We start from the raw sequence: 27,191 nt of genomic DNA, 5'->3' as shown, positions 1-27,191 counted from the left end.
CAACTTCACACACTTTGCAAAATCAAGCTTCTCATCAGCACACACACTAGCAAATGTGCAGACATAACATTGCACTTTGAACCTGTGTCATCTTTGAGCTTTATGGTTTTTCCATTTATCTGAACAGTACAAAATACTTCATTCTTTGCCCACAAATCTACTGTATTTATTGTTTCAAGAAGCACTGACACATCATCAACATAAAAAGTAGGGTCATAGCTTTCTAAATTATCAACTTGTTTTTTTTTGAATCTTCCCTTTTAATAAAATAATGTGTGCCTTTTGATTTACAAAACATTTTGAAATGATTCCACGTATTGCACTTGTGACATTGATGACCAAAAGGCAAAGGTTAAACATTTTCCCTTTTAGGCTCATGGCTTCCACCAAAATTACAACAGTTTGGCTATAAAACTGGGTGGGGCACATGCTTTGAGTTTGCTGACTCACTCTTATGCTTCACTGACACTGTGTGGTTTCCACAGCATGCCTTGGAACTTGCTAGAAAGCTACTAAGGAGTTTCCTTATGAGTGTTGCAGGGTTTACAGTTGCAGCCATGTGCTTGGGCCTGTTTCTGTTAACCACGCACTGCATAGTATCAACATGAGCTTTAGAAGTTACTGGAAACATACATCTCTCATTTGTAAGCAAATTCGTGTGCTTTTCTGAAAGCTCATACATCTGACAAATCTCAATGGTCTTATTCAAAGTTAAATCACTGTCATGGAGCAAAATCTTTCTCACAGCATCATCTTTAATACCACACATGTCTGTCTTTTATTAAATCACCACATCTGCATGTTTTATCTTTGTTTCTCAAGTCAGTTATATATGCTGCAAAAGGTTCACCAGGCTTTTGATCCCTTGTATAAAATAAGTGCCTTTCTATTATAACATTCATTTGGGGCTACAGATTTCTCTAAACTTACGTTTTAAGCACTTGGGGTCCTCCCTTGACTCAGTCGGTACAAATATATGACAGTTTCCCCCTCTCCTGCAAAAACAACAGGTGCATACACAAATGAATGCTCCCTTTCTATGGCTTTTGAACCAGCAAACTTTTAAGCAGAATAAATGCCTTTGTGTAGTCATCTTTAGCAGAAAATGCAGCTTGCATGAAAATATCATACTCTTTCTCAAACACTCTCAATTTGTCCACAATATTATTGTCAAACACAAGTGAACCTGGTTTTCAAAATCCATATGCCATGCCAACAAATTGTGCCGAAACACACTGAAAAATATGGCCCTTGTAATTATGTATGAACAAGTACACACAGCAGCTTGTAATAACATTCAAATGCACAATAAACTCTTTGAAATACTGTACTTTCTGAAATATGCTCTGTAATGGCTGTATTTTGTGAAATAACTATATTGTAATACTACACAAACATGCGAACACTTCATACACTTCAGAAAACTTGAATAACTTTAATTAATGTGAAAAAGTAGTGCTTAAAGAAAAAATGTGGCTGTTACCCTTATTTTATTCATTTTATGAGATTTGGACTTTATTTCAAACATTTTCCATAGTTATTTCGAATATTTCTGTTAATATATCATAATATCAAATATATCTGGTACTTAGAAATTTGTTTAGTGTTCTGAATGCCTCATTTCATATTTTGTGAATAAGAAATAGCTTGAGCAAGTTTTAAAACCTCAAATTCGTTTCTGACCTGTTTTGCGAGTTATACATGCAGTAGGAATGATTTACTCCTATATATTCCTCCAGTACTAATTGTCTGCCTCTCAGTCTTGAACTGAAGAATCTGGATGACCCTATGGCCACATATCCTTTAAGACATGCCACTTCTGGCACCATGTCACTTGTCCCTTTCTAGTATAGATGACGAACAGGCAGGGTAGTCTGTTTATATGCTTTATTAAATAGAAACACATCAGGATGGATAGTAGCTTTACAAAATATAAACAAACTGAGTATCTGACAGATTAAACAGACATACATGCTTACATCTCAACAGCTTACTACAAAATGGCAGTCAGGCTCGCATGTGCTCAGTATTTATACACCTGTGCAAGCCCCTAGAAAGCTTCTTAAAGTTGCACACACACACACTGATCTACAGCCAACAGGTTCTATGAAAACTTCACTCCCCTGTCCTTCCCACACATACCCCATAACATCCCTACCACCTGCCGCCTACCTTGTATCTCTAAAGAGCAGGTCATAAACACCCTCTCTAAGGCTAAAAACACAGCATCTATGGGATATGATAACATCCCAGGCTGCATCCTACATGGGATTTGGCAAGAATTAGCAACACCATTGGGTAATCTTTTCAATCACAGTTTAAGCACCAGCTTTGTTCCAGCTGAATGGAAAATGGCCACTGTTATCCCCTTGCACAAAGGTGGTGCTTCCACTGACCCCAGAACTATAGGGCTATTAGCCTGACTAGCCTTATCTGCAAGGCCATGGAGCGAATCATCATGGACCTTGTCAACAAAGATATAGGTAATCTCCAAACACTTGACCCTACTCAGTTTGTATTTGTCAATGGGAGATCATGCCTGTTAAACCTAGTGGACTTCTTAGAGACAGTCACCAAGGCCCTGGACGAGGAGTAATCCATGCATACAGCCTACCTAGACTTAGCCAAGGCTTTTGACACTATTCCCCACTCAGGCATCATTAACAAACTAACCCAGCTAGGTATCAACCCTTATATTGTTAGATGGGTCACTACCTGGCTCACTGATAGAGCCCATATAGTCAAAATAGGGAATCTACCTCCAACAGCAGACCTGTAACCAGTGGTTTTCCACAAGGATCAACTTTGGTACCTCTGCTGTTTGGAATCTACTTCTCTGAAGTACAAGCAAAAACTAACGGTCTGTGGCTGACAAAGTTTGCTGATGACTGTAAACTGGGTGCAGTCATAGATTCCCAAATGATGTCAACATCCTACAAGAGTGTCTTACACAAACAAATGATTGGGGCCAAAGTCATGGCCTTAAACTTAATGCAAAAAATGTATTATCATCCCTTTCAGTAAGAGCAAAGTTCTTGCTAACTACCACATCAATAACAACACCCTAAATACGCAATCTTTGGTGAGACACCTGGGCACACAGGTTGACAGCAACCTTACCTTTTATCACCATGTATCCACAGTGGTAAGAAGGGAATTCTATATTGCTCATCTCATAAGTAAGGGAATTGCTTCCAGGAAAAAAAAAGAAGTTGTAACCTCCTTGTTCTCTTTCCTCATCAGGCCAATAATTGAGTACAACACCCCTTTTGGTATGTACCTTTCCAACCACCTGCAGCAATTGGAGAGACCACAAAGGTTCCTCACAAGGAAAATTCAAGATCTTCAGCATCTGTCCTATGTGGATCATCTGAAATTACTGTCATTTTATTCTCTTTCATACAGACTACTCAGAGGTGATCTCTCCCTTACATATAAAGCAATCTCTGACTCCACTTTATTGGAAATGCTGCATATCCACAAGTCAAATGGTACACGGGTTACCCACTCTAAAAACCTTAACCTGGTATGTGATATTAACAGAACTTGTTGAAGGGACAGATTTTTCTCCCAGAGGTTACCACACCTTTGGAACAGACTCACATTTCATGTCAAACAGAGCACCTCATTGGCCCTCTTCAAACGTAATCTGGACGATTGGATGGGTAACCGTAAATTCACCTCAGGGATTCCATCTGTGTCCCTCCTGCACAGGGGCAATAGCTGCTGATCATGGAAATAAGGGTAGAACTTGGCTAGACTTGTAAGGGCCCTATAGCCATTAGCCTAGTAACTTTCTATGATCCTATGATCCTATATAAGGTGCCCTGCTCTTTATCTTGTGTTTAAAACTAGCCACTTCTAACATCACTATGATTAACATAAAGCTCCAAAATCATGCCAGTGGGTTAAGCATGCTCACCCCCAACCTCCTCCAGACACTGAATGAGTGAGACTGTGTGTGTGTGTGTGTGTGTGTGTGTGTGTGTGTGTGTGTGTGTGTGTGTGTGTGTGTGTGTGTGTATACACATGTGAGTGCCTTTGGACTTCAGCAATACATTACAAAGCTAAAAGAAACTGAACTACAAAAATGGTATCTAAAATGTAAATAAAGGGTTGCTACTACTGTGCTGTTTAGTTCAGCAATTTCATGCTTTATATGATTGGTTTTGTAACTTAGATTCCTTTTTCCTTCCTTTATCTTTGCTTTACCTTGGCTCTAATCACACATGCCTGAACATTTTTAATGTCTTTTCACTGCCACCTTTTATGACATATTGCTGGAAAATATTAAGATAGAACCAAACACCCTAATACTGGGTGATTTTAGCTACCCTGCCATTAACTGGGAAACTACTCATGTACCAACACCTTTGCCCAACGGTTCTTGGAATTCATAAATTCCAACGCCCTGGATCAACTAATCCATAGTCCCACCAGGGGCTCCAATATCCTAGACCTGGTCATTACCAACATGGGAAATCAATGCTCCACACCTATGGTCACCCCCTCGTTAGTAAGGTCTGACCATAAGCTAATCACCTTTAGCATCCACATCCCACCCCCACCCCTCAGTAAGGAAACCTCCATAAAAAACTTCTCCAAAGCCAACTTCATGCTACTCAAGTCAGAAGTGACAAACTTCATGACACCCATGCAGACAGGAACTGAAAGTTCAACTGCTGAATCCTACACTAAGGCACGGTACGAGCACATCCACTCATGCATGAATCGTGCCATCCCAAATAGAACCAAGATGCTCTCATCCAAAAAAAGGAAGCCAATCTGGTGGTCCCCTGCCATAAACAAACTTTACAACAAAAGGAAGAAACTGTTGCAGAAAAGAGGAAAATCCCAGGATGCAAAAAACTCCCTCACCAGCCTCAGTAAGAAACTGAGATCCCTCATAAAATCCTCCAAAGCTAGTTACAAAAATAAAATTGCCAAAGATTCCAAACACAACCACAAGGCATTCTATAACTATGTCAAGAATCTAAATGGCAATGCTCAGATCTGCTCTTAGCTAAAACAGAATGGCATTAATTATACTGATCACAAGGATATTGCCAATATCCTGGCAGATTGATTCAGTGCCAAATTTATCCCCCTCTCACCCCCTAAATGGCCCATCTCAATACCGGAAGATTGCCAAATTCCAGTAATAACGGCCACACAGGTAAAAAACGCACTCTCCAAAGCTAAGAATACAGCATCCATGGGACCAGATGACATCCCAGGCTGTGTACTACATGAACTACAATATGAACTGGCACCTCACCCAAGTGTCATGTTTAATCATAGCCTCACCTCAGGTTCCATGCCCACTGAGTGGCGCAGAGCTACAGTTATCTCACTCCACAAGGGGGGATCCACCTTGGATCCTGGAAACGACTGTCCCATCAGTTTGACAAGCCTTATCTGCAAGGCCATGGAGCGTATTATCATGGAACTTACAAACAAAGAAATTGGCAACCTTCAAACATGGGACCTCACCCAGTTTGGGTTCGTGAAAGGCCGATCTTGTCTCCTGAACCTGATTGACTTCTTTGAATCAGTCTCCAGAGCCATGGATAAGGGTAAGGTGGTCCACACAGCCTATCTAGACCTTGCCAAGGCCTTTGACACCATCCCCCCACTCTGGAATCATAGATAAACTTACTAAGCTAGGCATTAATCCCTACGTCACTCAATGGGTTGCTAACTGGCTTACTGATAGAACCCACACTGTAAAAGTAGCCGACTCCAAATCCAGCTCCAGACAAGTGACAAGTGGAGTACCTCAGTGTTCAGTCCTGGGACCGCTCTTGTTTGGCATCTACTTCTCTGAAGTACAGGCCAACACTAAGGGACTCTGGCTAACAAAGTTCGCAGATGACTGCAAACTGGAAGCCATTATTCAATCCCCAAATGATGTGGATACTCTACAAAAGGGCCTTACAGAAACAGATGCTTGGTGCCAGAGCCATGGGCTCAAGCTCAATGCCAAGAAATGTATAGTTATCCCCTTTGGGAAAAAAACATGTATCCGTGAATTACCATATAGGTGGCAGTACACTAAACACCAAAAGTGTGATAAGAGACTTAGGGACACAGGTGGACAGTGGTCTCACCTTCGATAACCACATCACCACAACAGTCAGGAAATCATTAAGGGCTTTTCATCCAGAAAAAAAGAGGTCATTGTCCCACTGTACTCATCCCTCATTAGACCCATTATAGAATACAATGCCCCATTTGGTATGTACCTCTCAAGACATATGCAACAACTGGAAAGGCCGCAGAAATACCTCACTAAAAGAATCACAGGCCTAAAGCAGATGCCCTATGCTAACCGCCTTAAAAAACTCCAGCTATACTCTGTCACATATCGTCGACTCAGAGGCGATCTCTGCTTAACATACAAGGCCATGTCAAACCCAGAGCTGTTGGACATGCTACACTTAAAGAAATCCCAATCCCTCAGAGCCACACACTCCAGGGATCCAAACCTTGTCATCACAATAAACAAAACATGCTGGAGGGATAGGTTCCTGACCCAGAGACTCCCCAGACTCTGGAATAGATTGCCCATACATGTCAAGCAGATTGCCTCTTTGGCCCTCTTCAAAAGGAACCTTGACGAATGGATGGGAGAAAGGAAATTCACCCGGGGATCACGTCAGTCACCCTGCTAGACAGGGGTCCAAGGAAGTAAATAGTGTGGGAAGAAATAGCCAGGGAATTGTTATGGCTAGGCTTGTATAGGCCCTAGGGCTGATAGCCTAGTACCAACCTATGAACCTATGAATCTATGTCTTTTTTCTGTAACAAGTTATTTCATCACATGCTTTTTAAAGATTTTATTTCAAGATATACCTTACTGCTATGTTGCTATAATTTAGTGTGCAATGATAAACACGTATAATGTTTGTAAAATGTCCTTAATATATATCTTGATGGATCTAGGACTGTTGAACGAAAGTTCAGCAGTCCGAATCCAATATCACCGAACACAATTTAGCGAAAGCGCTTTCACTGAAAAAGCACTTTCGAGAAACTGTGTTAAATAAAAAAAAAAAAAAAAAACATTAAATAAACGTTTATGCAAGGGAGCAATCCCCCTGCACCCCCCCATGTGGGGTGCTGTGCCCCCCACACCCCGCTACTTTAATATTCTCACTCCAAGATCACACTACAGTGGGGAAAAGGGAATGTTCCCTTATCTGCACCGTAGTACAACTTCCACAACGGGCATACTTATGTGAAAATGCTGTTTCGGTGAAAAGAATTTTCGTGTAAGTATGCCCGGCCATCAGTAATTCGGTGAAAAGTTTATTCGGGGATGAGTACGGATCCCATCTTGATATACATTTATTTATCCATTTTCTAGAATTTCCTTAGCATATATCTTACTATGTATCTACTTTTAATTTCTAACACCTTTGCTTAGAATTAAAGAACACCTGAACCTATTGCAGCAAACAATATTTGTAATCAGAGAATCATTTCTGGGTGCAACATTAGCCCATTGAGGGACATACAAACACACTCACTCATACATAACACAACACAAACACTGACAGGCAAATTAATATGATTGTTATTTTACAGATTGTCATGTCTTTGGAAGATACTAAATACCTGATCAAACATCCATACAAGTACATATAGAGCCTGTAGACTTTGCATGGAAGCAACCCAGCTAGGAATTCAGGTGAGAAAACAAACTATGTACAGTGGTAAGGGCAGATGCTGTGCATCCCTTTTTAATTTTAACTGTCACTTAAACTTCCATGATTGCCAGCCTGTTTCACTTTCCTTCTTTATTTGTTGTACAAAATATTCAAATATCTGTTGCCTGACATTCTGCTGGTGAGTACAGGAATAAATTTGTAGTGAATAGCAGAGTCATAATGTATGAGTATTATTTGAATTCTGTGCATTATATCTTAATAATTATTAAATAAGTCCTGTATATACTAAAATATATACTGTGACATATTGTAAAAATGATGCCTCCCATTTTCCATTAGGAGTCATAACGTTTATAAACTTGCTCTCAGAATAGACATTATACATATCTTGTTTGATATTACAGAATATGATTCATCAAGATAAGGAGGAGGAGTCAATCTGGTGTTTAAAAAAGACTGCCTGAAAGCTGATGATATATCACTTTGCTTTTTAAGCATGGAAAGATAACTCTGTTTTGGTCTACAACCTCCCATACCAATCTTCCTCAACAAGCTATCTATTATTTATTTATTTATTTATTTATTTATTTTCAGTTTTGTTGACTGGGAAAGTCCATTGGGCCTAGGTGAGCCCATTTTCAATGGAGGTCCGGGGAGAAAACCTCCAAACACAAGAATTTGCCAATTTGACAATAAAAATATTTTTGTTTAGAAATGAGAATGGCACAGTGCTCTGTCTCACTGCGCAACTGCTCTTTGTGCAAATACTTCTCTTGTATCACCACAGAATGCACCATTGTGTGTGTGTGTGTGTGTGTGTGTGTGTGTGTGTGTGTGTGTGTGTGTGGGGGTGTCTGTGTGTGTGTGTTGAGGCTGTTATTCTACTTACACCCACAGACAAACAAAGAAAAAATTTCATACGGTAGTTGTTAAATGTCACATCACTAAGCTAAAGCCTAGCTAAAAAAGTTTAAACTGTGTGTATCTGTAAACAAACTTTAAATAGAAAAAAAAATTCCCCACATACTGCAAGACATAATGTGTATGAATTAATAGCAAACATGCAAAACAAACATTTCACATTCCTTTTTAAGCATGTTAAAACAACAAAAGGTTAAATGATATCATCTGACAAACAGGAGATGTTGAAGTCTTTGCAACTGACCTGTTATATCGTGCACCAATGAGAAATGAATGGACACTTTCTCCATCAGGGGTAGACATCACTTGCAGCCTGGGGTAAGATAAAAAGATAAAAGGAAAAGATGAGGTCTGGATTTGCCTTGCAATGACAGCTGCATATTCATCCAAAGAATTTCTGGTAAATCAAAAAGACTTTCATCAGCAAAATACACCCCTAGAGCACTAATCATAAAGCAATGAAATGAACTTGAAAAAGGATTGATTTCATCTTAGAGTAAAGATTTCTTTGAAAAAATTATTAGACACATTTGCTTTTCTGGAGCTGTTAGCACAATAATGTAGCTGTGCTATACTGTATTCAACAGCAGCATATTATGTTAAGAGGTTCAAATTAATTCTGCAGACATCAACTCAGTGATGAAATAATTGTCAGCAAAAACACACCCCAGCAGACACTGCATCATTTACTAACATTCATATTTAGCACCACTGCATCTGCCTGGCACACCATGAGAGAGGTAAAACAATACTACTGCTAAAGATAAAGAATGACTGCCAGTTTGGCAGTTTTCATTTCAGTCCTGAAATAAAGATTACTTTTTTCCGTCCTAATTTTGCAAAACATGCCATTCGTCCACAATAAGTGCATATTTTACAATTTACAGCATGTCATTTTCAATTAATATTTATGCAAAGTCAGGGTGCAGTTTGATTTTTATACAAGGAATAGATGTGCATTATGTATGTAATACATCATAATGAGTGGCTGAAAGTGTGTCTGCAGGCAGCTGCATGGAAAAAGATGATGCTTATATATCATGGCTATAGAATTCTGCAGTCAGTGAAAACTTCGGTCATAAACTATTCACAGCCCATAGTTTTCCTTTTCTGGCACTAAATGTATCAACTATACATCAAAAGCATAGGAAGCAATGTGTATGTGCATTCAGACAATCCCTCATTCTAAACTATTTAGTAGGTTTCTTATTTGATGAAGTGCCCCTTTAACCTTACACACATGAATAACATAGGTTCATAGGTTCATAGGTAGGTGCTAAGCTGTCGGCCCAAGGGCCTAATTAAGCCTAGCCAACAAGGTTCCCTGGCTTACGCCACCCAAGAAAGTTATTTTCCTGTGCCACTGTCGAACAGAGCCACAGAAGTGATTCCTGGGGTGTATTTCCTATTTCCCATCCACTCATCAAGATTTTTCTTGAAGAGTGCTAATGAGGAACTTTGCTTGACATAGATGGGTAGCTTTTTCCAGAGTATGGGAAGTCTCTGGGACAGGAATATATCCCTCCAGCATGTCCTGTTTATCGTGGTGAAAAGGTTTAGGTCCCTAGAGTATGTAGCCCAGAGAGATTGGGATTTCTTTAGGTGTAGCATGTCCAACAGCTCTGGGTTTGACATAGCTTTATATGTTATATGTTAGGCAGAGATCACCTCGGAGTAAGTGATATGCTATGGAGTAAAGCTGGAGTTTTTTGAGATGGTCAGTGTAGGGCATCTGTTTGAGGCCAGTAATTCTCATTGTGAGGTACTTCTGTGGCCTTTCCAGCTGCTGCAGATGTCTTGTGAGGTACATTCCAAAGGGGGTGTTGTACTCTATAATGGGTCTAATGAGTGTCGAGTAGAGGGGAACAATGACCTCTTTTTTCCTGGTTGAGAACCCTTTTGTGATGAGGTGTGCCACGTAGAAGGGCTTCCTGACTACTGTCCACCTGGATCCCAAGGTCTCTTATCACACATTTGGTGTTAAGTAGACTGCTGCCTATGTGGTAGTTCATGGGTACAGAGTTTTTAGCAAAGGGGATGACAATGCACTTTTTGGCATTAAGCTTGAGGCCATGGCTCTGACACCAGGCATCTGTCTCAGTGAGGCCCTTCTGTAGGATGTCCACATCATTTGGGGACTCGACTGAGGCTCCTAGTTTGCAGTCATCTGTGAACTTCATTAGCCAGAGGCCTTCTGTGTTAGCCTGTACTTCAGAGAAGTAGATACCAAACAGGAGAGGTCCCAAGACTGAACCCTGTGGTACTCCACTTGTCACTGGTTTGAAGTCAGATTTGGAGTCTGCAACTTTTGCCTTGTGGGTTCTGTCAGTGAGCCAGTTGGCAACCCATCTTGTAACATAGGGATTTATACCTAGTTTAGTGAGTTTAGCTATAATTCCAGAATGGGAGATTGTGTCAAAAGCCTTGGCTAGGTCAAGATAGGCTGTGTGAACCACCTTACCCTCATCTACGGCTTTGTTGACTGCCTCAAAGAAGTTGATCTGCCTTTCACAAACCTGAACAGGGTGGGGTCCAGAATTTGGAGGTTACCAATGTCTTTGTTTATGAGTTCCATGATGACATGTTCCACGGACTTACAGAACAGGCTCGTCAGGCTAATAGATTGATAGTTCCCGGGATCAGTGGCGGCTCCCCCTTTGTGGAGTGTGATAACTGTTGCTGTCCGCCATTCAGTGAGCACAAAGCCTGATGTGAGGATATGATTGAACATGGTACTTAGGTGGGGAGGCAGTTTATTCTGAAGTTCGTGTAAAATGCAGCCTGGGATGCTGTTTGGTCCCATGGATGCTGTATTTTTGGCTTTAGATAGTGCAGCTTTTACCTGCATAGTTGTGATTACAGGGACTCTGCATACTTCCTGTATAGATATGGGCCCTTTAGGGAGTAAGAGGGGGGTAAGGTTAGCACTGAACCTATCTGCCAGGATGTTGGCAATGCCAGTTGGTTCTGTAATTTTCATGCCATTGTGCTGTAACACAGAGCAGATCTGGGTGTTGCCATTGAGATTCTTGACATACCTATAGAATGCTTTGTGGTTGTCTTTAGAATCAGTGGTGATTTTGTTTTCATAACTAGCTTTGGAGGATCTTATAAAGGATCTCAGCTTCTTACTGAGGCTGACCAGGGAGCTCTTCCACTCATGGGATTTTACTCTCTTTTGTAACAGTTTCTTCCTTCTGTTGTACAGTTTGTTTATGTCAGGGGACCGCCAGATTGGCTTCCTTTTTTTGGAGGATAGTGTCTTGGTTCTGTCTGGGACAGCATGATCCATGCACTTGTGTAAGTGCTTATAGAGTGTATTTGTGTAGGATTCAGCAGTCGTAACTGTATTGTCCATCTGCATGTGTGTCAAGAAGTTCGCCACTTCTGTTTTAAGAAGCATGAAGTTGGCTTTGGAGAAATGTTTTACCTTGGTTTCCTTAATGGGGGGGGGGGGGTGCAGATATCTATGGTGATTAGCTTATTGTCGGATCGGACCAAGGAGGAGTTGACTTAAGGTCATGAACACCGGTCACTCATGTTGGTAATGGCTAGGTCTAGGATATTGTTGCCCCTGGTGGGGGTGTGGATAAGTTGATCCAGGGCATTGGAATTTATGAATTCCATAAATTGTTGAGTGAAGGAGTTGGTACATGAGAGTAGTTTTCCCAGTTAATGGTGGGGTAGTTGAAATCGCCCATTATTAGGGTGTTTGGTTGAACCCTAATATTTTCCAGTATATCAAGAAAAGAGGAGTGGGAATCCTGGGGCATGGTGAGGGATCTGTAGCAAGCTACAATTTGGATTGCAGTTTTGCCCAGTGTTAGTTGCACTTGGATTACCTCGGATGCATTATACTGAGCAACTAGCCTGGAGGTGTGGATATCCTTAATGAATATGGACACACTTCCGCCTTTGGTGTTCCGGTCCAGGTTATATAGCCAAAAAATGTGGTATGAGTTATAGCCTGGTAGTGCAGGGGTGCTCTCTGGAGCCTTGGACCAGGTCTCAGTCACTGCACAGATATCGATGATATTGATGTTCTCAATTTTAAGGAGTGCCTCGAGTGAGTGCATTTTGAGATTTAGACTTCTAGCACTGAGTAGCATTATCCTGAGTTTTTGATTGCCTATTCATGTTAAGGTGGTGAATTTGTCATTTGAACTGTGCCTAAAAAAGGTACTATAGGGGCGGCAGGAGCCTTAGCCAGCATCCGGAATCCCAGGAGCAGCAGGTGCAGGCCATCTCTGGCAAAGCATCGTGGTCTGTCGACCATGTCGTCCCAGGCAGACAGATACTGGATCCCCTTAGAATGACACCAGAAGCTTAGCCAATTGTTGAAGTCAATCATTTTGTCCTTGTACTGCGGTATCATTCTGCCATTGATACTCAGGGCTAAGGTCATACCTGCCTGGGCTACAAGATCGGAAAGCTCTTCCATGTCTCTTTTCATGTAGTCCAGGGAGGTATGCCTCAGGTCGTTCACACACACATGGACAATGACAGAGTCATATTTGTACTTGCTGTGGAGTGACCTGAGAGCGTGGGTTATGTGGCGGATCCTGGCACCTGACAGGCAGCTAACAGTAACATTCTCCTTGTTTAGCCTGGTGAGTGGGAGATCAGTATGCCTGACTATAGAGTCACCTATGACTAGTGTGTTGGGTATGTTGTTTTGTCTTATGGGCTGTGGTTGAGTGGCACACAGAGTCTGTGGGCTATGTGTCATTTGGGTTGTGTTGGGGGGTGGAGGTTGCTTGTGTTTCTGCCTTGGAGGTCTCTGTTGCTTGAGCAGATTATTATGGAGAGCCTCCTTGAATGTTTTTGTGTTTCTATGTGTGGATTTTGGTGGTGTAGATTTAGTGGGACTATGTGATGAGTGTGGTGTGGTGCAAGTGTTTACCTTCTCCTCTTGACTGTCAAGTTCAGTCTTGGTTGGAGACAGCTTAACCTCCAGTTTGGCAAGATAAGTGCATCTCTCACAGGTTGTAGTGTTCGGTAGTCAGAGGAGAGGGCTGTCTGTATAATTGAGGCAATTGCTACACTGCCCCATGATGCCCAGATTCATCAAATAGACAGGAGAAAACACTGGGAGCTGACCCTTGGACATGCCTGAATAAAAACTATTTTCCTCTAGGTAAGTGAGGAAAGTGAGTACAAGAGCTATTTTTCTCTCAGCAAGTGAGGAAAGTAAGTACAAAAACTGTTTTCCTCTAGGTAATGAGGAAGGTTGAGTGCTGTAGTAATTTGTAGCATATTTAGTGCTTACAACAAGTTCTGAACAAGTGCTGAGCATGAATAAGCAAAGTCAAGGGCTAAAACTAAGAATCTGTATATGGACTAGACTAGTTACAGGAAAGAAACAAGTGCAAATGCAGGCTTTTAAATCAGAAAGTTGAAAGAGATGGAAAAATTGCCCAAACGGCCAATAATTACAATTTCTGAGCCAGAAACCACCATGTGGTAGATAGGTTACCTAGTGCTTACCACTCCCACTGATAAGCTAGCAGGCTTCCCTCCAACACAAAAAGGCTTGGGGGGCTTAGGAGCTTACAAACAGTCCTGGATACAGCAAACCTGTATCTGGACTAGACTAGTTACAGGAAAGGGGGGAAACAAGTGCAAATGTGGGCTTTGAAATCAGGAAGTTGAGAGAGAGATGGAAATACTCCCCAAACGGCCAGTATCTATAATTTCTGAGCCAGAAAACACTCCTTATGTGGTATATAGGTTACCTAGTGCTTACCACTCCCGCTGATAAACTAGCAGGCTTCCCTCCAACACAGAAAGGCTTGGGGGGCTCAGAAGCTTACAAACAATCCTGGATGCAGCAAATCTGTATCTGGACTAGACTAGTTACAGGATGTTGGGAAACAAGTGCAAACACGGGCTTTTAAACCAGAAGTTGAAAGAGATGGAAAAACTACCCAAATGGCCAATAAACTACAATGAGATTCTGCACACTTACCACCATCTCTGAGCCACTCAGTGCGTACATTTACATAATGGAGGGTCATATAAAAAAGGCAACAAAAGAAAGATATACAGGCTATGAAACACATCTTATTTTTAAATTATCAAAAAATATAAACTTCTTACCAAATATGAAGGTAGTGTGGAGCTTTAAGTATGATTTTTGCTGATTGAAAATGAAAATACTTACCTGTATATTGTAAATATCATGAAATATATTGTTTTGCATCATACCTCTCAACCGCCCAGATATTCACAGAATGTTCAGATTTTAGGCTCATATTTTTGGTCCGTTCCACATAAAATTTGTATTATTCTGGTAAATCACTGTGATGATCTGATGATTTATGTCAGTAAATAATGACATACATTCTAGTTTCAGACTTCATATCCTTCAGAAAAATGTATACTGAAACAAACCCAGTTATTCTAGCAACTTTCTAAGTTTATAAAAGCAATACTTAAAATATGTCCCTATTTTTGGCCCATTGTCCCCCCATTTTTGACAGCCTTTGCCCAGATTTCTTGCACTAAGAGGTTGAGAAGTATGGGTTGCCTGTTAAAATGGGGTATTTTAAATGCAGCATTCAAGCTGCGATATATGGTACCATTCCATTATAATAATGTATTATTAAGTGGGAAACGGGTTGTGGGTGGGTGGATGGATGGATGGATGGATGGATGGATGGATGGATGGATGGATGGATGGATGGATGGATGGATAGATGGATGGATGGATGGATGGATGGAAGGAAGGACAAGCCCCTGTATTACATGGTACTGACAAACACATTGGTCTACTATGAGCTGCCAAGTTGCAAGTTAGTAAGAACATATCTTAGCAATAATAATTACTTGGTGAAGGTAGTCAATAAAGAAGCTGATGGGTATAGCTACACATGATGACAGAAGAGATGTTCTCATGAGAGAGAACACATTAGAGAACTAGATAGTATGCTACCCCTAAACCATAGTTGAAATGCATTGCTGTGTAAGGCTATGGTCATTAGAGACAGCAAAGTAGAATCCAGAGAAGTAATGGACTTGCCAAAAGAGAGCAGGGTGCACATTTATAATACTGAATTGGCACACTGCAACAAGAATATGCTAGTTTTTGATGGAAACAGATTTCACAACAAAAGGACTATTAATGAAAGGATATGCTAGGGCTGTGTGGATTAACAAATGAATGAATTTAGGGTCTGGGAAAATGACATGAATAGTGAAGCAGGTGCTGGGCTTCAGAAATCAAAGGCACACCAGCATCCTTCCATATCCAGGAAAGATGAAATGTCAGGGCTTGTAACTGCCATAAAGGAGGAGGTGAGTACCTGACAACAACATTCTAGCCAATACTGTACTAATGTGCAGACAGAACTACAGTGTTTAGTATTTGCAGCACCTACCTCATACAAGCACTTAACAGCAACCCTTTATGACACATGAGATGAAAGGGGAAGGTTTTGATGAGGACACAGAGCTAAGGAATGGAAGCTTTATCTTGTGGCACTGAGAGATGGATGGTGACAGGAACTATATTTGCCTCTTGATGACTTTGGACAATGTCAGCTGCCTTGAATGCAGCCCTGTAGTGGTTGGTGGAGGCACCTTCCTCATATGGATAATTGTGTGTATGCATCTGTACAGCAACTATGGATACCTTGAGAGTGGGACTAACATGAAGCATGGGACATTGTTATTTCAATTAATGACCTTTGAAGTTCAAGTTGTATATGATAACATCTTTACCTATTTACTGGCCATAAACGAGGAAGAAGGGGATTGTCCTATTCTAAACAGTGTAGCTTTAGGGATTTTGAGAAGATTGCCTTTAACTTTGTAAAGTCTGTGCTCCATGAAGTCCATGCCATGAATGGCTTTTCACTCTAGCCAGATTATTCTGCACTGGATGCAGAAGCTGGGCATGAACCTCATTAATACAGATCACCTTATATTTCAGCAGCATATTAAAGTAGTGCTGGTAGTAGCATACTGCTGAAAACATCAGCAGTGTTTTGTAGTAGTGTTGCTCCCAAGAAGTGGAAACTATTTTTATCTGATTACATAATACTTATATCAGATGCCAACCTAAAAGGTATGATACAAACCTCTTGCAGATTAACAGTTTGTCTCCAGCATTTCACCTCCCTTCTCTTGGTCTGTGGTGGAATAGTATATGGTTGCCCTTCCATGTATGTATAGCAATGTTGAGAGCTGCCACAAGCAGCTCCACACCATGTGGTGATTCCCTTCCATATGTCCCCTTCCATAGGTCTCCGCATGTAGACATATGTTATTTGTCATGAGCAAAGCCATGTAGCTTGTCTGATTGAGACTATAGTATGGGGCCTATCACTATCCTCTAAGTGACACCAGTAAATCCAGTTCGATGATTCATTGTATAATTATGTAATACTAATACTGTAATAATAATAATCTTGTTTCCCCTCATTTATGTATGCTGTGTATCCTCCATGCATGCCCACAAATGGTGATATCTACTGGTAAAATGTCTGGTCTACCTCTGCATACAAGTACCACTGATGTCAGTGTCCACATCCCTATGTGGCCACTTATGATCTGGAAAATCATATGTTGATGCAGATGGAAGAACAAAAGGTATTGTAAACTTTATTAAAAAGAATAAAAGGTTTGTTGTTAGGATAAGAAAGAAGAAATAATACACAGATATTTTACAAGGAGTAATTTAGTGTTACCTTTTGGTTTTGAAGCAAAAACATCAGCTCCTTGACTTATTTGGGAAATAGAAACGTTTTGTGACTTAACATTGAGACAAACACTTAATGGAAACATTTTTGTTTAATTGTAAAAAAAAGAATTTAACCCAAGGAATGAATTTATATTTTCTGGGCAAGGGACTCAATTAAAAAAAAAAGTATTTGCTCAATTTTGTACTGATAAAATTGAGTTAAAAGATGTTAAAATATTTTTTCATGTATGTGTTATTCAGTTTCTTTCTGATATTGTTAAAATTAAAGATGAGAGAGGTATTTGGAATGGGGAACGGGCATTGGATGTTATGTTAAAATATGAAAAAGATGTGCAACAGCATTTACCAGTGTTACACATGCAGATGGTTACAGATGAACAATTAGGTATGTCGGGATTTCATCATCTGATAAATGGCTGTTCAAAATAGGATCTAATCAATGCATGAAAAAGGTCATTTGATGAGTAAGCATGAAAAGCAATGTAGAATATGCAAAAAGTAAAGGGTATTTTTGATTTGACTGTGAAAGGAAAAAGCAATATAATGTCAGCAGGATGATGAAGAAAATATTGTAATGCTCGAAAAGTAATGAGGAAGTAGGAAGGAAAGATGTTAATGAAAAACAAGATGAAGTAAAAAAGATGATTTAGAGAAAAATGTTATATTTCAGGAGGATGAAGGTAATTATACCGATAGTGTTGAAAATGAAGAAAAAACTGAAAGTAACAAGTCACATGTTTGTGAAGGAAGTGTAAAGGATGTTAGGAACAGAACTGTGATAGGTTCTATGGTATGTGTGACGAGCAAATGTGAACAGTATTATTAATATTATAAGGACAGAGATACTGGAATGGTGTCCTAAATGTGATGTAGATATTATTCTTATATCGGATATCAGATTCCTGACACATGAAGAAAAATTGCAAATAAAAAATTGTGAGGTGTAAAACTAGTGTGGAATTTAAGAAGTGAATGTTGTTCTGAAGTAGTTGTACTGTGTAAAAAAAACAGTATAAATATTTCATGTAACATTGGTAAGAGTAAGGTTAACTACTATGGATGTGTGGTAGAGAGAATATGTTTACAGAATTATATATAGGATTTTAATCATATACAAATGGCAAGGAAAGAGAAAATGTGTTTTGCTAAGTATTACATTATGTGGTGATTAACATGAAAACTATTATTCCAGGGGACTTTTATTGTGATTGACAAGGAAAATGTAAAAAGAAAGGGAAAGATATTAAACTAATACAAGAAGTGATAAAATGCCATAAGTTAGCTGTGTGGAACAAACAAAAGTTAGTGGACTTATAGAAGAGGGGCAATTAGATCTGAAATTGATTATTTTGTACTATCAGAAGGTTTGGGAGTAGCAGATGGTGATACAATAGAGAAAGGATCCTCAGATTATTTAGAAAAAAATGGGTGGAGTTGATGGAAGAAAGAGAGTGTATTAAAATAAAAAAGGCAATAAAAAGAATAAATGAGAAATTAAAAGATAAATTTGGAGTGTGAGAAGCACTGCAGTTATGAAAGCATCATATAACCATGAAAAACCTTTATAAAAACTGGTCTTTATGGCAGATTGAATTTAAAAAGAAATATAGAAAGTGTTTTATTCAAAGGCAGGATTATGAAAGAAAAGAAGAAAAAGTAAAGTATGGAAAGATGCATGGGAATGTATTGGATAATTTAGTGATGAAATCAAGAGGGCATTATGATATGAAAAAGGAAAATTATAAAAACAATTTGAGAAAAAAATAAGACATTACTGTTTAAGCAGAGATATTCCCCTGGATTCAGCAAACGTCCGTGCAGGAATAACTTATTCCTGCATGGAAGGGACCGTTCCTATGCAGCAGGGATGTCGGGAGGCATACGCACTGTACTGATTTCAGTACAACTTTTGTAGAAGGGGGGTAGCTTTTTTGAAAAAAAAAAAAAAAACGTACGTATTTAAAGGGTGTTGACTCCTTTAAGGAGCATACCAGCCAGTCGGAAGTGAGCTCACATCATGTCCGGCTGGCTGCGAGCGGGAAGCAATCTGAGTTGGAAGGCAAGCAATGGTTTCGCGAGCGGGAAACTGGAAGACAAGGATTATCGGAAGGAAGGCAAGGGCGCGTTTTTGAAGGCAAGGCAACATTTGAAGTGTGTAGGGCGTTCGGATGATTATCGGAAGGCAAGGGCGCGTTTTTGAAGTAAGTGCATTTGGAAGGCAACGTTTGAAGTGTGTGTAGGCAAGGGCGTGTTTTTGAAGTAAGTGTATTTGGAAGGCTGTGTGTGTGTGTGTGTGTAAGTGCATTTGGAAGGCTGTGTGTGTGTAAGTGCATTTGGAAGGCTGTGTGTGTGTAAGTGCATTTGAAAGGCTGTGTGTGTGTGTAAGTGCATTTGAAAGGCTGTGTGTGTGTGTATGTGTGTAAGTGCATTTGAAAGGCTGTGTGTGTGTGTGTAAGTGCATTTGAAAGGCTGTGTGTGTGTGTGTGTGTAAGTGCATTTGAAAGGCTTTGTGTGTGTAAGTGCATTTGAAAGGCTGTGTGTGTGTGTGTGTGTGTGTGTGTGTGTGTGTGTGTGTGTAAGTGTATTTGAAAGGCTGTGTGTGTAAGTGCATTTGAAAGGCTGTGTGTGTGTGTGTGTGTGTGTGTGTGTGTGTGTGTAAGTGCATTTGAAAGGCTGTGTGTGTATGTAAGTGCATTTGAAAGGCTGTGTGTGTGTGTGTGTAAGTGCATTTGAAAGGCTGTGTGTGTGTGTGTGTGTATGTAAGTGCATTTGAAAGGCTGTGTGTGTGTGTAAGTGCATTTGAAAGGCTGTGTGTGTGTAAGTGCATTTGAAAGGCTGTGTGTGTGTGTGTAAGTGCATTTGAAAGGCTGTGTGTGTGTGTGTGTGTGTGTGTGTGTGTGTGTGTGTGTGTGTGTGTGTGTGTGTGTAAGTGCATTTAAAAGGCTGTGTGTGTGTGTGTGTGTGTGTGTGTGTGTAAGTGCATTTGAAAGGCTGTGTGTGTGTGTGTGTGTGTGTGTGTGTGTAAGTGCATTTGAAAGGCTGTGTGTGCAAGTGCATTTGAAAGGCTGTGTGTGTGTGTGTGTGTGTGTGTGCACACCCCCACATACTACACCTGCTGGCTATAGGTATTCAGGCTCAAACCCTGTACCTTTGCTTCAGGGTAAGAACAGCCTAAAGTCCCTAACCACCACCATTTCTGAACTTTGTTCAGATTTGCATTTCTAATGGTTGTGAGCTATGGTGAGAACTGAAGTTGCATTTCTCCCATTATTGTTTTTGAAGTTTGTCCAGATTTTTTGTGATAAGGTGTGAAGTGAGAAATTAATTTGTATTCCCTCATTATTGGCTTTGTTTGTCCAGGTTTTTTGTGCTAAGAGGTTGAGAGCTATCTAAATGATAGCCATTAAGTTTGTCTTCCTATTTTTCAAACGGATGATTTAGCATAGTGGTATGTTGCACTGACAATAGTGCATATGGTTCTGGGTTCAATATATGTATGGTGATAACACAGCATTTTATTCTAGCAACCTTTCAAAATTATACAAGCAATGCTTAAAATGTGTCCCTGTTTTTTGGGTTTTTGCCCCCCCCCCCAATAAATGTTGGATTTTTCCAGATTTCTTGTGCTGCAAAGTTCAGAGATACAGCTGAGTGTCAACATTTTACAAGGAGCTGAGAGCTGCAGGGGAACTTAAGTTTAGTGCTGCTTATACAGAGTCTGCTTGTACTGTTAATAGCACAACAGGTAGTGTACTTGCTTTTGATGCAGAAGGCTGTGGGTTCTTCTCCCACAGTAAGTAGATGCATTGCTGATACTGTACTGTGTTGTAAAGGGGGGTGGATGCTGTAGTCTGTTTTGGCGTAGATATCTAGTAGTAATAGTAACGATGAACCTGTTATCAGTTTGCCATTCATTCCCTATTGCAATATTACTAGTGCATCATTGTTTTTAATGCAACATAGGCAATTTATTCCTCAAGGGCAACAGGCACATTATTTGTAGATGAAACCATGAAATATAAAGTTGTTTGCTAGCAGCAGCCTCTTCATTAGTTACAGATTTCTCTAATGTGGAATTATGTAGATGGCTTTTACTAGTTCAGAGATTGTGCATATTTACTGATAGTGGTGGACTGTAGAAGTTTGAGTAGACTTTTATGATGGAAGGTGTATCAAAGAGCACGTGTATGTTTCATGTGCAAGGGGCCTATGATTTGAAAACAGCCCAAAGTTAATCTTTATCTGCCACTGGCAAAATGTATTTTCTTTGAATGTGGGTTTCAATGCTGTTTCAATGAATGTGAGTTTCAAGGGCAGAGAAGTTTTAATGCTAAGTCTAGTTTCATTGTGAGACTGCATTGCTTTGTTTAGCAGATATTTATTGGTGTTCATGCTGTAAAATGCAAAATAAAACTTTTTCTGGCAAATCATTTGGGAATGAAGTCATTAAATAATGACCGATGTTAAGTTTCAGACGTCATAATCTTCAGAAAAATGCATGCTAAAGCAAGACCTGATATTCTAGCAACTGTCTTAAGTTTATACAAGGTCAATTTTTAGTACTGTTTGTATGTTCCCCCAATATATTTGGCCTTGTCCAGATTTCCTGCATTAAGAGGTTGAGAGGTATGTGCAAATAAATCACTTTATAGAATTAGGAATATCCAAACCTCTCAACTGTCCCCAATTTTGGCTCAAAATGTTGCTCTCCCCCTAATAATCTCTCCGCAAAATAGCAATTTTGGAAGAAAACGTGGAGGGTTTACAATTATAAATAACTGTAATGATCAGAGTTATACATTACTTTTATTTCAGAAATGCATGTAGATTCTCTAATTTTGTCAGTTGCTCTAAGTTAACTGTGCTCATATTAAAATGGTGTCCCTTCTTTGACAGGTTCCCAGCTGTATTGTCTGGCAATTTTATATTTTTGCATCACATTTTTGGTCCGTTTTTCATAAAATTGCAGTTTTCTGGCAAATTAGTGGCAAATTGTTAAAGACTGAAGTTAGAAAATAATGGCAGACATTTGAGTTTCAGATTTCATACCTTTCAGAAAATTCGTACTAATGCAAGACCTACTACTATTCTATTATCTTTCTAAGTTTATAAGAGCAATATTTAAAAAAAAGTCCTTATATTTGGGCCTTTGCCTCAGTTTTATTTGAGTTTGTTGCTCTAAGAGGTTGAGAGGTGTGTGTGTGTGTGTGTGTGTGTGTGTGTGTGTGTGTGTGTGTGTGTGTGTGTGTGTGTGTGTGTGTGTGTGTGTGTGTTAGGTAGCATACCTCTCAACTGTCCAAATTTTGCAGAATGTCCAGATTATTGCCCCATATTTTTTCTGTTCCTCATAAACTTTGTGATTTTTCTAGAAAATCATTGAAGACTGAAGTTGCTAAATAATGACAGACATTTGAGTTTCAGACTTCATGTCCTTTAGAAAAATTCATACTAGCACAAATCCTGTTATTCTAGCAACTTTCTTATACTAGCACAAATCCTGTTATTCTAGCAACTTTCTAAGTTCACGCGAGCATTATTTAATATCTGTCCCTGTTTATTTTAGGCTTTGTCTATATTTCTTGCACTAAGAGGTAGGTAGGGGTGTGTGTGTGAATGAAACATCTTAGTTAGGGGTAGCAGGTGGTTAGTAATTTACTCAAGCTCAAAACCTGTACCTTAGTTACAGAAAACAAAAGCATAAATTCTCTACCCCAACTACCATGCTGCATTTTTCAAAGAACTGACATTTCAGGTTAATTTTCAATTCAAGGAACAGAGTTTGAGTGAATTTACATTATATTACTGAACAGGCATTACAGCGAATGCCTCTTCATTGGCACTAAAAGAGCGAACCGTGAATTACGAGAATGGCCGTAGCTTGGCTGGGGAGGGGGGTAGCAGTTTGAGAGCTGTGAGTACAAATTTGAAAATCCTAGCTACACCCCTGCTATGCAGCATGGCAGCGCATCATGAATATGCATGAAGGCATACTGCCGTGCTGTAAAACATACATGGGGATATGTACGAGCTCAGGGGGCTTTTTTCAGAGCAATGATCTCACAATACACATGCCCCCTCCACACCAGAACTGCCATACGGCAATTTAAAAAGAGCAAGATCGCTCGTTACACCTCTCAACCTATTAGAGTAAGAAATCTGGACAAAGCCAGAAAGGACAATTGCCATTACAAACTTAGAAAGTTGATAGAATAACAGGTTTAGCATTAGCAGGAACTTTCTGAAGGGTATGAAGTATAAAATGCAAATGTCTGTCTGCAAATGTCTGTCATTGCTGTCAAACTTCAGTCTGAAATAATGTGCCAAAGAGCCACAAGTTTATGAAAAGTGGACCAAGAATATAATGCAAATATCCGGACATACTGTGAAAAGTTATATGTCATCAACATTTGCAAGCACAGCATCCAACAAATACATTTTTTTTTCACATATGCATTAAAGTTTAAGCATAGCTTTGCAAGTGTACCCATTGCTTAGCTATACTAAGCCCAAATGGCATGGTAAGTTAAATAGCAATAGACATCCAACATACTCAGCAGTGCAATAGTGTAGCAGGTAGAGTGCATGCCTTGTATGTAGGCATTCATGGTTTGAGCCTCGCCCATGCCATTTCAATTTTGCACGTAAAATCATTACAATTTTAATTTATTTGTATATTTATGTAGGAAGTAACTTATATTTCTCAACCAGAGTAGTGTATTAGGCCCAGATGTGAGGCGTCAGTGTAATAAAGTTGTGAAACCCCCATATAAACACAAGTGCCCCAAACAGTATAGTCACGCAAGAATAAATGTAATGAAAGCACATTGGGGGATGTCAGGGAAGGTAAACAAATGTATAATATGAAATGAATGATGAATCAATCCCATACAGGTGGTAGTCCAAAAAAAAACATAAGTAATGCTAAGCATTACACAGCTATGCTGACCGGGTGTAAGCCTTGTGTAAATATGAATGCTAAGCAATGAGTAACCCAGCTAAGTGGATTTGCCCATTGGTAAGCAGTGCTGAACCTGCCCATTTAAGCACTGCCAAACTTAGCTAGCAGGCTTGCCCGTAGCTTAGCTTAGCTCAGCATATTTCAAACTGTCCAATCACGGCAAAGGGTGGAAAATTGGCCATATTTAAACCTCGCAGGTGGGAATACAGCTCATAACTGGTTGTAGCTCCCCACTGTAGGCAGTACGGCAGGTGCTGGAGACAGCATGCACTTTTGGGCACAGTGCTGGGGCATACAGGAGTCCAAGGTCATGGTAGGACTCCTTGTAAAAAAACATGACGTGAGCCTGTTGCAGGACCAGTACCAGGGCTCCCAATACAAAGCGGAAACCAGGGAAAGTCTCACCTGTGATCTCACCAGTGCTACTGGTATCCCTCGGACCGGTGAGCAGGTCCAGCATCACTATGCCGACTTGAAGTAGAGGAAGAAGGAGCTCTTGGAACAGTGGGTCCAAGAAGCAAGACAGAGGGGTGATGTCCCAGCAGTGTGTAAGTATTCATAGCAATAACTGTTTACCAAAGTCCAGCCTATGTATGTGATGGATAGGTATGCATAAATGTTTCTCTATTTTCACTACAGCTCCAGCTGAGTGGGTTGCAAACCAGGAAGACCATGCCAGCAGATTGCAAAGGCTGCATAGTGAGGCTGGTGAGTAACACTCTAGCTTGTACTATTCATACCAAATAAATATAAAGGAGTAGAATGTCACCTGGCATTATTAAAAATGGGTATGGTTTCTACTGAATAAAGCAGACAATATTACAGTAATATTCTCATATAGGTCATAAAAATAGTTAAAATAAATTACATTTCCAAAGGCCTTCTCTTTGGAAATGTAATTGTTTTTAACTTTTTTTAACTATTTTAAAATTATCTTAATTATTCACATGTATTTATTGCAAGCATGTTTCTTTAAATGCACTGGTTGTTGTTGAGGGGCATGATTCTTTGAATGTTTTTAAGTAGAACTTTGAGGTTAATATGGGTGGTTCTGAAGATGTCTGATTTGACAGATGAAAGTGATTAACCATTCTCTGTTTTACTTTGATTTATTAAAACGCTGCTTTGTGGTTTCCTTTTGGACTGACTTGGTTTTCTTTGAAAAAAGAGAGAATGAGAAAGAAATCATTCAAGAAAAAGACAGCAGTTTATTAATAGCTCACTGTGATGAAACACACACTTGTTACATTTTTAGCAGAAACAGCCATGGTTCGAATCCCGGGAGTGGTAATACGCTGTATGCATAATTTCAACTAGGATTTTGTGAAAATGTGTAGAAGCAGTTAGGTAGTAATAACAAACATTCCCTCCACAGGTCTTCCAGGTAAGATAAGGTATAAAGTAGCTATAAGAAGGCTGTAGTTATACTGTGTCCAACACCCATGGTCCTACCCCAAGTCTGCAAATGACTGGAAGATAAGTACATACACCAAGGGATCTCCCCCAAGAAATATTCAAAAGTGTCATGCTGTCACAGCTACAGGTCCCTGCTACCAACAACCAGGGTGACCGATAGAAATTAAGGCAGAGTATGTCAGTAGCACACACACAAACACACACGCACACACACACACACAGTATGAGTGCACATATGTAATCCTGACTATGGGAATATGGGTAGAAACAGTCATGTAGTATTAACAAACATTCCTTCTATGGGTCTACCAGGTAAGAGAAAGTATAAAGTAGCTATAAGATTGCTGTAATTATACTGTGTACAAACATACCACTGCCCAACCCAAGACTATAGTTGTAATAATATCTGTGGAGTAATAAGTACAGCAATGATCATTAAAGCTGTGACCACTGCAAGAATCTACATTTGTTAACTGCATCTCTCTCTCTCTCTCTCTCTCTCTCCCCACCCCCACACCTTATCTTCATCAATAATCTAAACTCATAAATGAATGGGTATGTTTTCCACCAAACCTACTGTTGGGACATGTGTCCTGTTCTAAAAACATTGAAATGTATTCCAATTAATGTTCCCTGTTCAAATACCATCATTGGAGGCCTGTTGCTATCAACGTAACTTGCATGCTGGTGTATTGCCCACTGTGGCTCCATATATGCATGTGTTCTGTTTGCTATGCAAATGTACTAAACTTGTTATATTGGGTTAATAGGAATACTCATACATGCTGTTATAGTTAATCCTGGAATGTGTTTACCATTACTAACCAACATATGTTCTAAAACTGCAGCACCATAGCAGGTCAGGGAAGGCTGATCCCAGTGGATCTACCTCTCCCGGCTCATCTGGCCATGGCACCAGGCCCCAGCACATCTGAGACCCACCCCGGGACCTACTCATCTGCTAGTCCTGCACCACCCTCAGGTGGAACCACCTCAGGGGATGGGGCTCACCCCCCTCGGTGTGGGCACAGACAGGATCCTGTCACTTGAAGCCAGGTCCGGGGTCTGATGTGTAGCGAGCTCCACAAGGAATTTGGAGATCTGCTATGCCAGCTTGAGAGCTGTATGGCGCATTTAGAGGGTCAGCCTGCCCCTCCTGCTCAGTCCCCAGTACAGCCACCTTTGGGGCCGTGAAGGTGTAGTGGTGACAGCCCATGGGTGCGGACCTCAGTCACACTGTATCCATTTGGGGGCTCTTGGGCTTCCGATTACCAATCACCCCTCCCCATCCAAGGTGTTTACTCCCCACATGTCATATACTGCCCCTGTATGCTGTCTTGTCTGTCTTCCTACCTTACCTCCCCAAATATACCTACTATCCTTCCCCAATATCCCCCTCTCACCTTAAAAAAAAGGCAATCTGTTAACAAAAAAATTTCAACCCATACATAGCTGTCCATTTCACACACGTGTCCACTTGACACGTAATCTTCTCTAATTGGCTTCACAACACATTATT

At 40.1% G+C, this 27,191-nt stretch overlaps 1 protein-coding gene across 1 annotated transcript in view; it reads right to left on the bottom strand.

Annotated features, from left to right (window-relative positions):
- LOC122801405 overlaps positions 1-27,191 on the bottom strand; it is a 464,384-nt gene that overhangs the window by 326,147 nt on the left and 111,046 nt on the right. Inside the window, exon 2 of the mRNA XM_044070922.1 lies at positions 8,839-8,907. Within this exon, the coding sequence (XP_043926857.1) occupies positions 8,839-8,897 (59 nt within the window). The 5' untranslated portion in view covers positions 8,898-8,907. The remainder of the gene's footprint in view (positions 1-8,838; positions 8,908-27,191) is intronic.

This window comes from Protopterus annectens, chromosome 4.part1 (assembly GCF_019279795.1).
Source record: "Protopterus annectens isolate FY-2018-M chromosome 4.part1, PAN1.0, whole genome shotgun sequence".
NCBI lineage: Eukaryota > Metazoa > Chordata > Ceratodontiformes > Protopteridae > Protopterus > Protopterus annectens.
This window is presented reverse-complemented; position numbering and strand designations above follow the sequence as displayed.